Source organism: Neofelis nebulosa, chromosome 7 (assembly GCF_028018385.1).
Source record: "Neofelis nebulosa isolate mNeoNeb1 chromosome 7, mNeoNeb1.pri, whole genome shotgun sequence".
NCBI classification, from domain to species: Eukaryota; Metazoa; Chordata; class Mammalia; order Carnivora; family Felidae; genus Neofelis; species Neofelis nebulosa.
The window spans coordinates 132,708,501-132,723,228 of NC_080788.1; the positions used below are offsets into that span (position 1 = coordinate 132,708,501).

At 38.7% G+C, this 14,728-nt stretch overlaps 1 protein-coding gene across 9 annotated transcripts in view; it reads right to left on the reverse strand.

Annotated features, from left to right (window-relative positions):
• Positions 1-14,728, reverse strand: part of GALC (galactosylceramidase) — a 151,405-nt gene that overhangs the window by 133,890 nt on the left and 2,787 nt on the right. For 7 of the 9 annotated variants that reach the window (XM_058739928.1, XM_058739930.1, XM_058739931.1 and 4 more), the window contains exons 2-6: positions 7,821-7,889; positions 7,509-7,572; positions 5,591-5,704; positions 3,477-3,616; positions 1,324-1,362 (exon numbers count right to left, since the gene is read on the reverse strand). In XM_058739928.1, the coding sequence (XP_058595911.1) occupies positions 1,324-1,362; positions 3,477-3,616; positions 5,591-5,704; positions 7,509-7,572; positions 7,821-7,889 (426 nt within the window). Of the gene's footprint in view, positions 1-1,323; positions 1,363-3,476; positions 3,617-5,590; positions 5,705-7,508; positions 7,573-7,820; positions 7,890-8,042; positions 8,221-14,728 lie in introns of those variants that run through there. The other 2 variants (XM_058739934.1, XM_058739935.1) reach the window with 2 other exon arrangements.

Genomic DNA, 14,728 nt, shown 5'->3' on the forward strand with positions numbered 1-14,728 from the left:
TGACGGCTCAGAGCCTAGAGCCTGCTTCAGATTCTGTGTCTCCCTCTCTCTCTGCCCCTCTCCCACTCACTCTGTCTCTCTCTTTCAAAAATAAATAAAAACATTTAAAAAAATAAAAACATAAGACACTTAAAGAATTTTTTACCTGAAACAAAATATAACCACAAAACTGTGTTTCTTGGAGGAAACACAAACAAATGGAACTGAAAAGTAAACTAAAAAATATCTCCACCTTAAAAGTTAAATTGCCATTAGTTTCCCAGTGACAGAGGGTCATTATTCTCAGTTTTTCCTTTCCTGAAAAATAGCAATCATAGTAGTTACCTTGTACGGAAGGGAGTGAGAATTAAGTGGAGGCAAATATTTAGGAAAAGTGACTCAAAAAATAACATATTTTGCAAATGTTAGTTGCCACCTATTTGTTAATCACAGATAGAAACATATAGAACATTCCAATAGAATAGGCATTCCACAGAAAATAATAATGAGACTGCATACTGGAAATTTTGATATTGGATGTGGAACTATATAAAATTTCTGGACATAAAAGGCCCCATTTTCAAGTTCCACTTTCCTTTCCACCTGATGAACTCTTGAACTGGACCAGAAGTGGCAACAGTCTTACAAGCAATTCCTCCTAATATTTCAACAGAGCAACCGGCATTCAGATCATATGAGGGCAGCAAAATTAACTCATACCTTCTAGGGATAGTTTTGTTTGTAATAGCACAACAAAGTAATCAATGACATAGTCATCAGAAGTGGCTCAACCGCTCAGCACCAAATTAGCAGTTTTCTCTTTTCTCCTCTTTATCTACATCATGTAACTACCCCTTCCTTCTTTCTCAGAAAAACTCCTTGCTTTCCCCAGAAAAGTGAGTGAGACGCTTTTCTGGCTACTCCAGAATCTGTGCTCCCTGAGATGCAATTACAAGACCCCAAACTAAGGTCTTTGTTCTTTTTCATCTTCGCCTCCTTTGCTCAGTTGAAACAAAAAGAAGCTACATTTCTCTAAGTCCTAAAAGTCTAAAATGATGCTGCTGTTTTTATAATAATCATCATAATTCTACAAATAATAGATTTTAAAATGGGAAAATTCAACACAACTCTTTAGACAATGAAACTTGGGGTTCACAGGGAATTATAGACACTTTAATCAGGAATTTAAACATGACTACGTTTTTGCACAAATTTTATGTCAGAACTAGCAAAACAAGCATCTGTGCTGAAAAAATACAGCGTTCCTACTTCTAATTTCCATGGTACCATAAGGGAATTATTTACCAAAAACTTAAAGATAAAAAGATTTAAAGTTGTACAGACCTTGATATAATTGATGTCAAATGACCTCTCATTCCAAATCTGCAAAACAGAAAGTCAAAGAGTCTGAACTGAAAGTGAAGTGTCAGAACGTAGACATGATCACTCAGACACCACTGCTCTCATCATCTTTAACATAATGTAAAAAGCAATTTTTCTGGGGCGCCTGAGTGGCTCAGTTGGTTAAGCCTCTGACTTCAGCTCAGGTCATGATCTCGCAGTCCATGAGTTCAAGCCCCACATCGGGCTCTGGGCTGACAGCTCAGAGCCTGGAGCCTGCTTCCGATTCTGTGTCTCCCTCCCTCTCTGCCCCTTCCCTGTGCGCGCACGTGCGCTCTCTCTCTCTCTCTCTCTCTCAAAAATAAACATTAAAAAAAAAAGTTAAAAAAAATTCTTAAAAAGCAATTTTTCGTACTTTATGGAATGTTCTGTTCTTGAATTTATAGACATGTTATAAGACAACATAACTTTTTACAATTAAAATATGTTTTAAAACCTTGAATATTTGGTAGATATTTTTCAAAAAGTCACTTATTCCAGTGATTTCTAAAACTGAAATATCCATTCAATCATTCAACAAATCCTGACAATGTAATGCGTGCCAGGGACTATATTAGGTACTGGAGACCTAACAGACGTGGGGAGTGTTGTAATAATTCTTACAAGATCCCACCAGTACACCTAAAGCCAAGTATTGTAAGTACATCGTAGAAGTAATTTTTTTTAGCACACATAAGATCACAGTGATGTGCTACATCACAAAGGCAAATTCTTAATGAGGATAGATAAAAGGAAGACGCACAACTCTCGCTGGTTTAGAATCATGATGAGGTTTTAGAATTGAAAGAGAACATCCAAGACCTTCGTTTTGCATCTGAGAAAACTATTAATAACAGAGATGGCCTAGAGTCTAGGCACTATAACTCATTTTACTCTAGTGATACAGGAAAGTATTTTTTATCAAAGAATCTCCTCACCACAGCACATAAGTCTAAAAGAGATGTGAATTACCCATTCTTTATCAGAAACATTTTCCAAGTGTGACTTTACCATAATAAAGCGCTACTTAGATCCAAATCTACAATTAGTTTCACTACAAAGTAAAAAATACCCTGACATTTTAGAATGTTCTCAAATACAAACTAATTTCCAATTATAGTTTGAAGAAAGATAACAAAAAACAAAGTATATCCTTGCTTCTGGCTCCCTACAACCCTGGGCTTATTCCCATGTCCTTTGTGATATCACAATTTCTCCACCCAGTTTCTCTCTCTCTCACTAAACTCCTTAAGGGCTTATTAATCTTGATATCCCTAGAATACAACAGTTACAGTGTCTGCAACACAGTAGGAGCTCAATAATTGCTTTCTGACTGCTGAACACTTTTAAAATCAATTTTGACATATGGCATATTAATATGCAAACATGTATGGAGACCACTACATGTACGTGTAGGGCTCTGAGAGGTACAGTGCCTCCAGCCTGCCAACAGACCAGCTGGAAAGACATCAGATTTTACATTTTTTTTAAATCATTATAAGGTGTTAAATAACAGTGTAAGACAGGGTAGGCAGATTTCAGCCAGCCTGCCAAATCCAGCCCACCATTTGTATTTTTTACAACCCAAAAGCCAAAAATGGTTTTTACAATTTTAAATGGTGACATTTTAAAGGGCTATATAATTACCTACATAATATCCTTAATACTGCCTTTGACCCACTAAACCTAAAATATTTAGTCTCTGACCCACTAAGAAAAAGTTTGCCACCGTCTGGTTTAGAACAGCAGGAGATTCAGAGAGCAAAATGAGATTAATCATTAACCAGATAGTAAGTGTGGTATTCTTGAATAACTAGAGAAAGGAGGGAAAGCTTTGAAGGAGAACTGGGGCTGGAGTAGTATCAAAATCAAAATTAAAGAAAGAAAAAGTTCAGAGAAGGTATACACTCAGTACAGTTTTCAAAAGGGGCTAGAATTTGGATGGGAAAAGAGGAGGAATAAAAGGTCACATACTTAATTTGTTATCAGATGCCAAAGGAACAAATTGGGTCTCATGACCACAAAATGGTTAGTAACAAAATGCCACAGAATCAAATTGCTTTAAGAAATTACAAATAAAGTCCAAAAGTTAATCAAGGTTTAAATACATTACCAACCCCAATATAATCAATGTCCAAATCATGATAATGCTTGGCGCCCACAATCCAGGTCATGACGTAGTAGGCAGTCAGCTGAAGATTTACATAAGGCCAGTTGAAACCTTTCCCCAGCCATCCAGGGAAGGACCATGGCAACCCTGTAGGAAGGAAAAGGTAAAGGTGGGGTGGGTATTACAGTGCTGGCAACCATCCAAAACAAGGCAAAAGAAACCAAAAAGAACACAGGGTAAACAAAAAGGCAATAGAGATCTTATTAGAGGAAAGCTTATATATCTTGTGTGTATTCTCAAAATCCCTTCCAGTTTATGAACTCAGGAACTCCTTCCTGAGCCCTAGAGTCTGGTTCCATAATTCCAAATGCTCTTTCAAGAAAAAGAAATAAGAACACACTCTCTTGAAGATACTTACCCATGGAAAGAAATGTAACATACAATTTAACTCAACATGCCCACTGCCTGCTATAGGGATATTTAATATACAATTTCTTCCCTCTGAAATCAAATCAAGGAGTTCTTCTGAAAGGCTTATGCCTAAGTATTCCTACAGGTTAAATATAATACAAATTCCTCTTTCACTAGTACATCTTCTTAAAACTTAAGTCTCCTTAAAATACTAACTAGTCAGATAATCAAACTCAACAAAACTAGTTTGTCATCATTATCAATATAAATGCCAATGTCTCAACAGGAAAATACCCCTTTGTGGTATGATATAAATCAAATAGCCCACATTCTTCCAACACCCTAATTATTATTTTTAAGGAAGAAAATGAGAACAGTAGACAAGCACTAATTACAATTCTACATCCTAATTTTGTTACTAACATATCAAAATAAGCTCAACCGTTAAGTTCCTCAATTGTTTATATATATATACACATATGAAAACAATCGAGTTCACCACAGAAAAAATTCAAAACTAAAAGAACAAAATGCTTATTTTTCTAAACTCAGGAGGAATGAATGCCTAAGTGTGTATCCCATAAAAAATGTGACATTAAAATGCTGGAACATTTTTAAACAATGAAATGCCAAATACATTCTATAGGCCCACCATGTGTAAGTCTTTGTTAGAACATGGTTCAGCATGCCAGATTTTCTACATTTAAATGAGAACTGACCATGAAAGCAGCCCAATGGGGGAGTACGTGCTGAAGTCAATGATGCTTTTTTTTTTTTTTTTTTTTACTGCTCACAACATTTCTGGAATCTCTTACAAAAGACCATTTAGAAAGAACACACTGACTCCTCATTTTTTTTTTTAATTTAGAAAAACTCGTGCTTGTCCTTTGATTGTTGAAAATCACCTTGAAAATGACTTGAAATCAAGCCTATAAAATGAATTTTCATTGATCTCACTCACAAGGCTGAATGGGTAAGCCTGTTTCAAAAAATCAAATTCATTTCAAACTATGCAAGGATGTCATCACTGTGTATTCTGCAATATTTTACGGGTCTGTGCACTGCCACACGAAACCTGTAAAGTGAATGCAGTAGTACGAGTTGAGAAATCTTCCAGCAATGCTGCCTCTAGAGCTTAAGCTCCGAAAGGGCAGAAGGTAGCGGCTGGATTGTTGGGTATCCCCAATGCCTAGAACAGTGCCCACCACACTGTGGAGGTTCAAAACATACACTTTATGTGTACGCCTTCTAGAAATGTCACCTACTACCGCATGTAATGCATAATTTCGCAAAGAGCTGGGATGCACTATAACGCCTACTGACAATTTTCTCTCTGCCCCAAAATTTTACAAATTTTGATGAGAAATTTTGTTGAGGAAATTAGTTTAGCATCACAAGAATGGAATTGGGTTCTATATCTGAATTTGGCATTTACTAACTATCTGACCTAAGTCAGTGGCATAACCTAAGCCCCTACTGCTTCTGTAAAATGGGAAGAGTAATGCCTTACTCCAGAGGTATTACATACAAAGAGCAGACCTAAAATATAAAGGCAAAGAAAGGATCAAGCCTGGCACAGGCTTTGCGGCTGGTAGGATAAGGGTAGTATTAACATGGTTAGTACTTCAGTATTAAGAGTAACTCCATATAAATAATTCAGAATTTGAAAGTTAAACAGACTGCAAAAGCATTACAAACTTCACTTCTTACCCATGAGTATAATATTAGGGTTCCGCTTCTTAGCTTCCTTCATTAACCACCACTCATATCCTCGGAAATAATTCTCATCTAATGCATAGTGCATGTGGGAGGGTTCAGTACCATCTGTGTGGGAGAGAGCAAAAGAGAAAGGAAACCACCCTTTAATGGTGTTTCCTAGGGCCACTCTCCCCTATACACACACACATTTCAGAGAAGGTGTATTCCGGTTCCAATCCTGATATGGGCAAATAAGAATAATCTTAGATAACTTGACAATGCATGATCAAAGTGTATTATTTCACCTTTTTTCATTATTCTAAGTATCATAAAGGTCTTGAAAAACAAAACCACAACTTTCTATTATAAGCAGGGTTAAAAGGAGAAGTGTTATCAACTCATGTAACTGAAGAGTCCTTGGACTATGTTTCCCTGGGCTTTTGGTCTGGTCTGTCTGGAGTTTTCAAGTCCCCATGTCCAACTTTGAGTTCAGATCACCTCAGCTTTTAACTTCTCCATCCTAAATGTAAATCTTGAGCTCCTTAGCCCCATTCTCACCACCCAGGCCTTGAGCCTATAATGTGCCTTGTTATACCAAGACAACAGAGCTTTGAGAAAAAAAAAAAAAAAAAAAAAAGGGATGAGTATACATCTACACAACCCCTCTGTAAGAAAATTCTATCCTAACCTCCATAGTGTGTCAAGGTAGATAACTGATATCATGGTATCTGTCCTCATATGTCACCACATTTCACAAACATCTGCCCTTGTTAGGAAGGGTCTCACGAGGAGTGGGGCCTTGCCTCTTAAAGGTAAACATCAGAATTCACAAGAACTACCTGAAGAATTTCACTTCAGCAAATGAAGATGGCCAGTCATTATCAATTCTGCATCAAAGGGTGGACAATAAAATACATGTCCTCTTACAATAACTTGGGGAAAGTTTTCCTTATAGAGGTTTCTTTCATTTGTGATTTGCATTTTTTGCTTTCAATATTAATTAAACACTAATGCCACCACAGAGACATATCTCTTTAACAAAAGTTACTCCCGAGTCACCAACAGGAACACATGTATAGAGACAATACTGTAAAGTTCACTACAATGGAATCTGGCCTGTAAATAATAAGCTGCATCATCATCGGGAGAATTTTCTTCTTCCTGTACATTAATTGACTACATGTTCTACATAAAGTCAATCAAAATGGTGACAGTGAAGACTGAAAATTTAGTGGCTAAAAATAATTTTGTTTTTAAAAGAGAAAAGGCTGGGGTGCCTGGGTGGCTCAGTCGGCTGAGCGTCCGACTTTGGCTCAGGTCATGACCTTACGGTTCGTGAGTTCGAGCCCCGCGTCGGGCTCTGTGCTGACAGCTCAGAGCCTGGAGCCGGCTTCGGATTCTGTGTCTCCTTCTCTCTCTGCCCCTCCCCTGCTCACGCTCTGTCTCTCCCTCTCTCTCAAAAATAAATAAACATATTTAAAAAAATAAAAAAATAAAAGAGAAAAAAGCTGCATCTCTGAAATACTGATGACATATTTTTGCCACAAATTTATTTAAAGCTAATAACATAATAATATTTTACATGCTTTCTATGGTAAAAGCTTTCTTTTTTTTAATTTCTCAATAAAAACTCCTGTCTCTATGCTCTGCCTCGTGAAAATAGCTTTTTTAAAAACTGTGGTTTTGTTTGCTACAAATTAATTCAACTAAATAAGCCATCTAAAGTCCAAATGCCATTTTATGGGAAAAGTGAGTATTTTGATATAATATTTTTTTAAGTAGAGTAAAAGAGGAACAATAAGAATGTACTAAGCAATGATCAACATCAAAAATGTTGATATCGTTTACATTCTGATTCACAGTCCCTAAGGTTAGCTACGTAGAGATTAAAGTGCTGAAGGAAAATAAACCCATTTCCCAAATCTCCTACCTGTAGTCTGCCCATCACCACCTATCTCCACTTTTAGAATATGCAAAGAGGCACCGAAGTTTGGCTGGGGAAAGAAGGAGGAGTGTTAACATTGTGATTCACCGCATGAAGGACAAAACATGACAGTGACTAATTACTGCCTTTGGTTTGACAGATGAGAAGACCAACTTCAAATCAACAGCCACTTAATCCAAAAGTAATTTCCCATTTTTTTTTAAAGCTAGAAATGTGAAGGTGACCAATTCTACCGCTGAAATTCACCATAGCTTCAAACATATCACAGGTGCCATTAAATAATTATTTTTTCATTACCTTAAAGAGATAATCCAATATTTGAGAACGATAGGGCTCTGGGTAATTTACTAGAAGTCGGGAGGTTGCCTAAAAAAAAAAAATTCAAAAGTGTGAATAAAACAAATCCAATCATGAACAGGTTTTCATAGTGCCGACATGCACCACCTGGCATGCCCGTATTTAGCCAGCTTGTGGGCAAAGTTGAGCTGAGGAAAGTCATTTCCCAGGTTACTTGTTTACCTGCCTTTATTTTGCCCATCGCTAGGCGAATAAGGCTGTTGTTTGCCCAACAGCTAAAACACAGGTTCGAAGCCACGGCATGTTTCTCTTCTGTTGAGATGCGGGTTTGCCGGAAGGTAAGTTAATTCTATGATGAACCTCGTGATTACAAATTTGTCGCGAGGAACTTAACTCAGAGAGTGATTATTAGAAGAAATGAAACTTAGAAACTTAGGTTCTCTATCATTTATTTATTTGTTTGTTTGTTTGTTTGTTTGTTTATTTGCTTGAGAGAGAGAAAGAGAATGAGACAGTACATGCAAGCAGGACGGAGGGGCACAGTCGGGGGGTGGGGAGGGAGAATCTTAAGCAGGCTGCAGCCCCAGCATGGAGCCCAATGCAGGCCTTGATCCCACAACCCTGGGATCATGGAAAGGATGAATAACAAGTAATCCTTTTCCTTCAACATCTTGCAGGAAATTAAGCAGCAATGCTGAAAGGAACCAATACTCTCCCATCTTTACCGGAGATTTGTAAGTGGCATTCCTATTGAGAATGATCACACACACACAAAAAAAAGAATGATCACACAATGATCCCCAGGCCAAGGTATACTAAGGAAACCTCACACAAGACTGGTATCAGAATGTATGGAAAGATAGAGGTGGAGGATGCAGGGATGAACACGATCACATCTAACCGATGGGCAATGACTGCTTCAACAAAGAACTCACAAAACCAGTAGTGGACCAATAATGTATCTTTTGGGGAGCAATATACATAAGGGGAATAAAAGAAATAAGTTTTAATATGAAAGAATGGCATGTCCCTAGGCTTAGAAGCCAGACAGGCTCTAGGTTCAAACCACTGACACCAAGGGCAAGATACTTTTATACTCAATGTTCTGTGTTCCTACTCTCATGTGTGTTACCGCTGACATTCTAGTGGCTCTTTTAATCTCTCTCCCTCACACCCACAATCTCAACAGCCCCTGCCACTGAGACGCAGACCCATGGAGCTACCCTCTATTCACTTCCAGTTCAACGCATCCCCAACCAAACATAGCACTTTTTCCTTAGTCTGTTCCTTCTCCTGCATTTGTTATCTTAGTAAAGAACCATAAACTCAGGGCTACCTTTCACCAACTTCCCATCCATCTTCAGTCACCAAGACCTCCTTAATCCTCTCCAATCCAACCCCTGACTTCAACCCTATTTCCTTCATCCAGGCTGTCCTCAATCATTACAACAGCCTAAAGGTTCTCCGAGCCTCCTGTCTGCCTCCCTGTATTCTAGCTGCCACACTACTTGCCAGAATCATCTTCCCAAAATGCAAATCTAACCATGAAAGTACACTGTTTAAACCTGTCAAGACCTCCCCTCCACCAAGAGCTTTCAGGATCAAGTTCAAATTCTCAGTTTTATACCCAGATCCTTTAATTATTTGGATCGTAACTCTGGACACCTTACCCAGCACCACTCTCATGCCTACTATCTGGGTAGATCAAACCACTTCTCTTTCTTCTGTCTGGGATGCATTCCACACCCTCATTCGGCCAATTCCATTCACCCTCCTCAGGGAAGGCCCCTCTCCACCCCTCCCCACTGATGTGATGTAGGTGTGTCTCTGGCTTCAGGTCTACATCTCCACCTTAACTCTCCTAACCCCGGCCCCCTGCTCACTGCCATACTTCTTTGTCTCCCCTCTGAGTTCCTGGAGGACAGGGACTATGTCTTACTCAAGCTCATATCCCCATTTATTCTCTTGTTCGGCGAACATTTATTTAGCATCTTTTATGGTACTGTTTGTTGCACAGAATATGGGAGGCTCTGAGTCAGAGGGAGCCTGCACCCTGACTGCATCGCTTAGAAGCTATGTGACCAAGGGCAAACTGTTGTAAAGTAGGCTTTTTTACTCTTTAGAACTGCTTCAACTATTCTAAGGCTAAAACAAGGTGTATGTAAAGGACACAGCACAGTAGCTGGCACACAGTAAGCTCTCAATAAATGACCAGCATTATACAAATTGTTTTTAAAAATATAGTCACTGTTCTCACCATTCTTACAGAATGGCAGAGACTCAAATACTAAAGTAGGTACTTTTTAAGTGAATGAACACAGTCTATGCACGATAACCTATCCTTGATCAGAGGTAAACAATGTTTCCCACCCTGAATCATGTCATTAGAACGGTGTGTTTTGGGGGGCGCCTGAGTGGCTCAGTCAGTGAAGCGTGCAACTTCGGCTCAGGTCATGATCTCGCAGTCCATGAGTTCCAGCCCTGCACTGGGTTCTGTGCTGACAGCTCCGAGCCTGGAGCCTGCTTCAGATTCTGTGTCTCCCTCTCTCTGTCCCTCCCCCATTGACACTATTTCTCTCTCAAAAGTAAATAAACATTTAAGAAAATTTTAAAAACAGAACCCCCTGTTTGGAGGTCATTTTGCCCTCTATGCACTTCTATCCTTAACACAGGGAGCACCAACTTTAAACAAACACACCACATCGTTATGCTGTTGCAAGCCTGTGTCATTCTCAACACAAAGGTGTTGTAAGTGAATAAGAGAGATGGGTCAATGGCAATAGTCAGTTCAGAGCAGTATAGCCAAAGAATAACAAATTACCAACCACAGACCCTGAAAAAGCTCTGGAGCTGCTTACAAGCAGCCCAGGAAGAAGCCTTAGCACATAGCTGACCCGGGCTAAGTTCTCAATTTATTGAGACATTTTACACCCAAATAAGTTTTTTCTGTAAAGATAACTTCCTCCTTTCTAATTGATCAAACAAGATGACACTGACGCGACAACCACATGCCAGATGTCATCCCAAACACTTTATATCTATCTTCACAATACTCCCACCAGGTATCACGGTCTCCCCAGAAAAGAAACTGAGACCCTGAGAGATTAAATTGCCTGCCCATGGCTGTACAGTGAATGGCAGGGCCCAGAACAGACCCCTGACAATCTGCTCTTAAACCCACTTTTTTTTTTTTTTTTAATATTTATTTATTTTTGAGACACAGAGAGTGCAAGCGGGGAATGGGCAGTGAGAGAGGGAGAGAGAGAATACAAAGCAGGCTCAGGGCTGTCAGGGCAGAGCCCGGCATGGGGCTCAAACTCACGAACAGTGAGATCATGACCTGAGCCAAAGTCAGACACTTAACTGACTGAGCCACCCAGGTACCCCTTAAACCCATGCCCTTAACTACTGCCCCATACTGCCTTCCCTATCAGATCTGAATATTAAATGAGAACATTCCAAACACTACTGCCACAAACTGTTCTAGGTACCAGGGACTCCATACAGAAGTCTAAAGTGGGGTGCAAATATCGTGTTACAACCATTTTCATCTGTCAATATTTATGAAGCATCTAAGATGAGCACCTCACTACACAAAGGGACACTACTGAATGGATGAGAGTATCCTACTCTGAGTTATGAAACAATTCTCCTCATTTTACTAATTTTAAACGGAGTTAATAAAATAACCAAAGGTCTCCATTTTTCAGCAAGTTTAAACACTGGATTTAATGCCACAAGTAAAGATACTAAGACAGATGGGCCCCATTTAATGAAATATTGGCTATTTTAAGTTTAGGCCCCAAAAATAAAAAGAAGGATGGTTGTAGTAAGGAACACACACATTGGCCCATTAGTCCAGTTTACCCTGAAACACGCCAGCACCTTAGAGTAAGGTGGTAACATGAGAAAATAAAAGCATAAAAATCAAGAAGAGTAAGTTGGGTTAGGGAAAAGGTTTGTCCCCCCCACCCCACCCCAGCTGGCAAAGCAGGTCAGATCTGTGATCAACTATAGACCAGGTTATCCATTCTAGTGTAAGCCCCAATAGTGTGCTTTTTCTTTTTATAATGCAAACGTCTGACTCCAGCTTTGATTGCCAAGGCATCTACTTTTCAACAATTATGTTTTATGGCTGTGTGTACTTAAAAATAGTTACTCTAATCTTTTTGGTATCTTGAAACCTTAGAGTTTTGCAAGTTCAATGATGGAAATTCATTAACTACATAGATCATTGCCAAATATAAAATATTGAAACATTTATTATTGAACACAGATTTATCTACTTTTGGTTTCTCATAACAGGCTAAAGATTTTTGGATTTGTTAGTATACATGTCCTGTGCTATCATGAAAAACTGCTACTTTAAAAAAAAAAGGTATATGCCTCTAGAAATTATGAAATGTATTAATTTGCCAGTATAGAGTATATTGGCTAGTAAAGTTCACAATTCCTTACTTGCTAGTTTTCAGTAAAAATTAAAGTTTCTAAGAATTAAGAATTCTACCTAATATATGTAACTAAAAGTACAAGAAATAAGGGAAACATCTCTAGGCAAGACAAGTAGCATGTATTTTAGCTAAGAAAAGATATGAAGTGTGGAGATGCATTTTTGTTAAGGCAAATGGAAGTAATTTTGTCCTAACATACACAAACTAAATGGATACAGAAAGCACAGGAAAGAGAATAAGAGAGGAAGAAAGAATTTTACCTTGTGTAGCAAGCTAGCTAAAAATGAAATAAATTATAAAGATTTTTTTAAATGAGTTTTAATAAATAGTGTACTTCTGAAAACTACAGCTTAATTTTCTTTCATCTACTAAAAGGAGAGTTTTCTTGTGGGCACCTGAGTGGCTCAGTCTGTTAAGCATTCAACTTCAGCTCAGGTCATGATCTCACAGTCCAGGAGTTCGAGCCCCACGTCCAGCTCTGTGCTGACAGCTCAGAGCCTGGAGTCTGCTTTAGATTCTGTGTCTCCCTCTCTTTCTGCCCCTCCCCTGCTCACACTGTCTCTCTCAAAATTAAATAAACATTAAAAAAATAAATAAATAAAAGTGCTGTTATTAATAAAACTATGCAAGGTTTTTACCTTTTAAGTAATCTGCCTAGGAAATAAAGATTCTGTATTTTATCAAAATAATTTCTTGTGCTTCATTTTGTCTTTATCACCCCTTTGATCACTTAAGAAAATGAGTCTGCTCTATTAAAAGAACTTCTTTTTTGGGGCGCCTGGGTGGCGCAGTCGGTTAAGCGTCCGACTTCAGCCAGGTCACGATCTCGCGGTCCGTGAGTTCGAGCCCCGCGTCGGGCTCTGGGCTGATGGCTCGGAGCCTGGAGCCTGTTTCCCATTCTGTGTCTCCCTCTCTCTCCGCCCCTCCCCCGTTCATGCTCTGTCTCTCTCTGTCCCAAAAATAAATTAAAAACATTGAAAAAAAAAAATTAAAAAAAAAAAAAAAGAACTTCTTTTTTTATATACAAGTATGTAACTTTCATATTTGCCTATAAAGTCTTTTGTAATTTTGGTTAAAGTTGATTAAATGGATAACTAAGTAACATTTCACCACAATCTGTGATCCTATGTAATCAAGTATATTACTTTTTTTCAAATGCTTATTTATTTTGAGAAAGTGGGGAGGGGCAGAGAGAGAGGGAGAGGGAGAATCCCAAGCAGCCAGCAAAGCCTGATGCGGGGCTCAATATACCAAATCGTGAGATTGTGACCTGAGCTGAAATTAAGAGTCAGATGCTCCATGAACTGAGCCACCTAGGTGCCCCTGTAATCAAGTGTTTCAAAACCTTTTGGTATTTCTGACAAACTTCCCAGAATCAAATTCTAAATGAAGTCTTTTTAACCTTGAACTAACTTTAGGATTTTCCGGGGGATCCTGGAACAATCTCAGATTTGTTCTTTCTCCTTATAAAAAGGGATTGTTAAACTAATTAGGCTTATTTATGTTAAACTACACGAAAAGCACTGTCAAATAAATAATGGAAAACCTTCTTTAGGTTAAATTTGTATGAATATGTGTGACTGATGTTAGTGTTCCAGAAATCATATGAAATTCCTAGAGGCTTACTATGTGCTGGTCTGTTATCACTTATAATTCTAGTTATTATCTTAGAATGTTATGTCACAGGAATAACCAAAGTTCCTTGTCAACTACACTGTAATGAAGTCACATCAGGTGTTTTACATGGCTATTTTAAACTCTTTAAATGTTCCTGTCAGCCTTACCAGGTAAGGAAGGCCACTTCTTGACCTTTAATAGTACCCTGAGGCCAAAGCCTCAGGATATTTCAGGCACCCTGAAAAGAGAGGAATTGGCCCAAATCTATAGGTATTATAAGTGAAGTCTGAAGGCTAGTCCTTGGCTTGGCTACCCAGATTTAAGGGACTTTTAATAGCCCAATCTGAGATTCCCGGGCGGGGATGCAGCATATTTGGAAGAGCCTATTTGATAAACCTACTTACATAAGATGGCCAAAGATGTTTAAATATTTCACAATTATTACTCAAATCTTTGAATGCATTTCTAGAGCCCCAGGATCACTGACCTGGTTTCAGGGGAGGACCCATTAAGCTTGGGACAATGGCTACAGACTGGATTTCAGACTACTATCTGTATAATTATTATAGGAGTGCTACTATAATCCTACTTAGATGTGTACTTTCTGGGTTACAACGTGCCCTACCCCCGACTTTTAACATCTCAGCTATCCTGGGTTACCACTGACTCCGATGCCTTAGCATCAAGATGGATCGTAGTGTATACCTTGACAGTTTTTTTCTTTTTTGGAATGCAAGTGCCTAAGGGCATCCTCCTCAAAGATGGCAATTTCAAATAAACACATTGCGGGCCACACATCTAGATAAAGAGCCTGGCTATGGGGGCGTGGTGGGGGCAGCC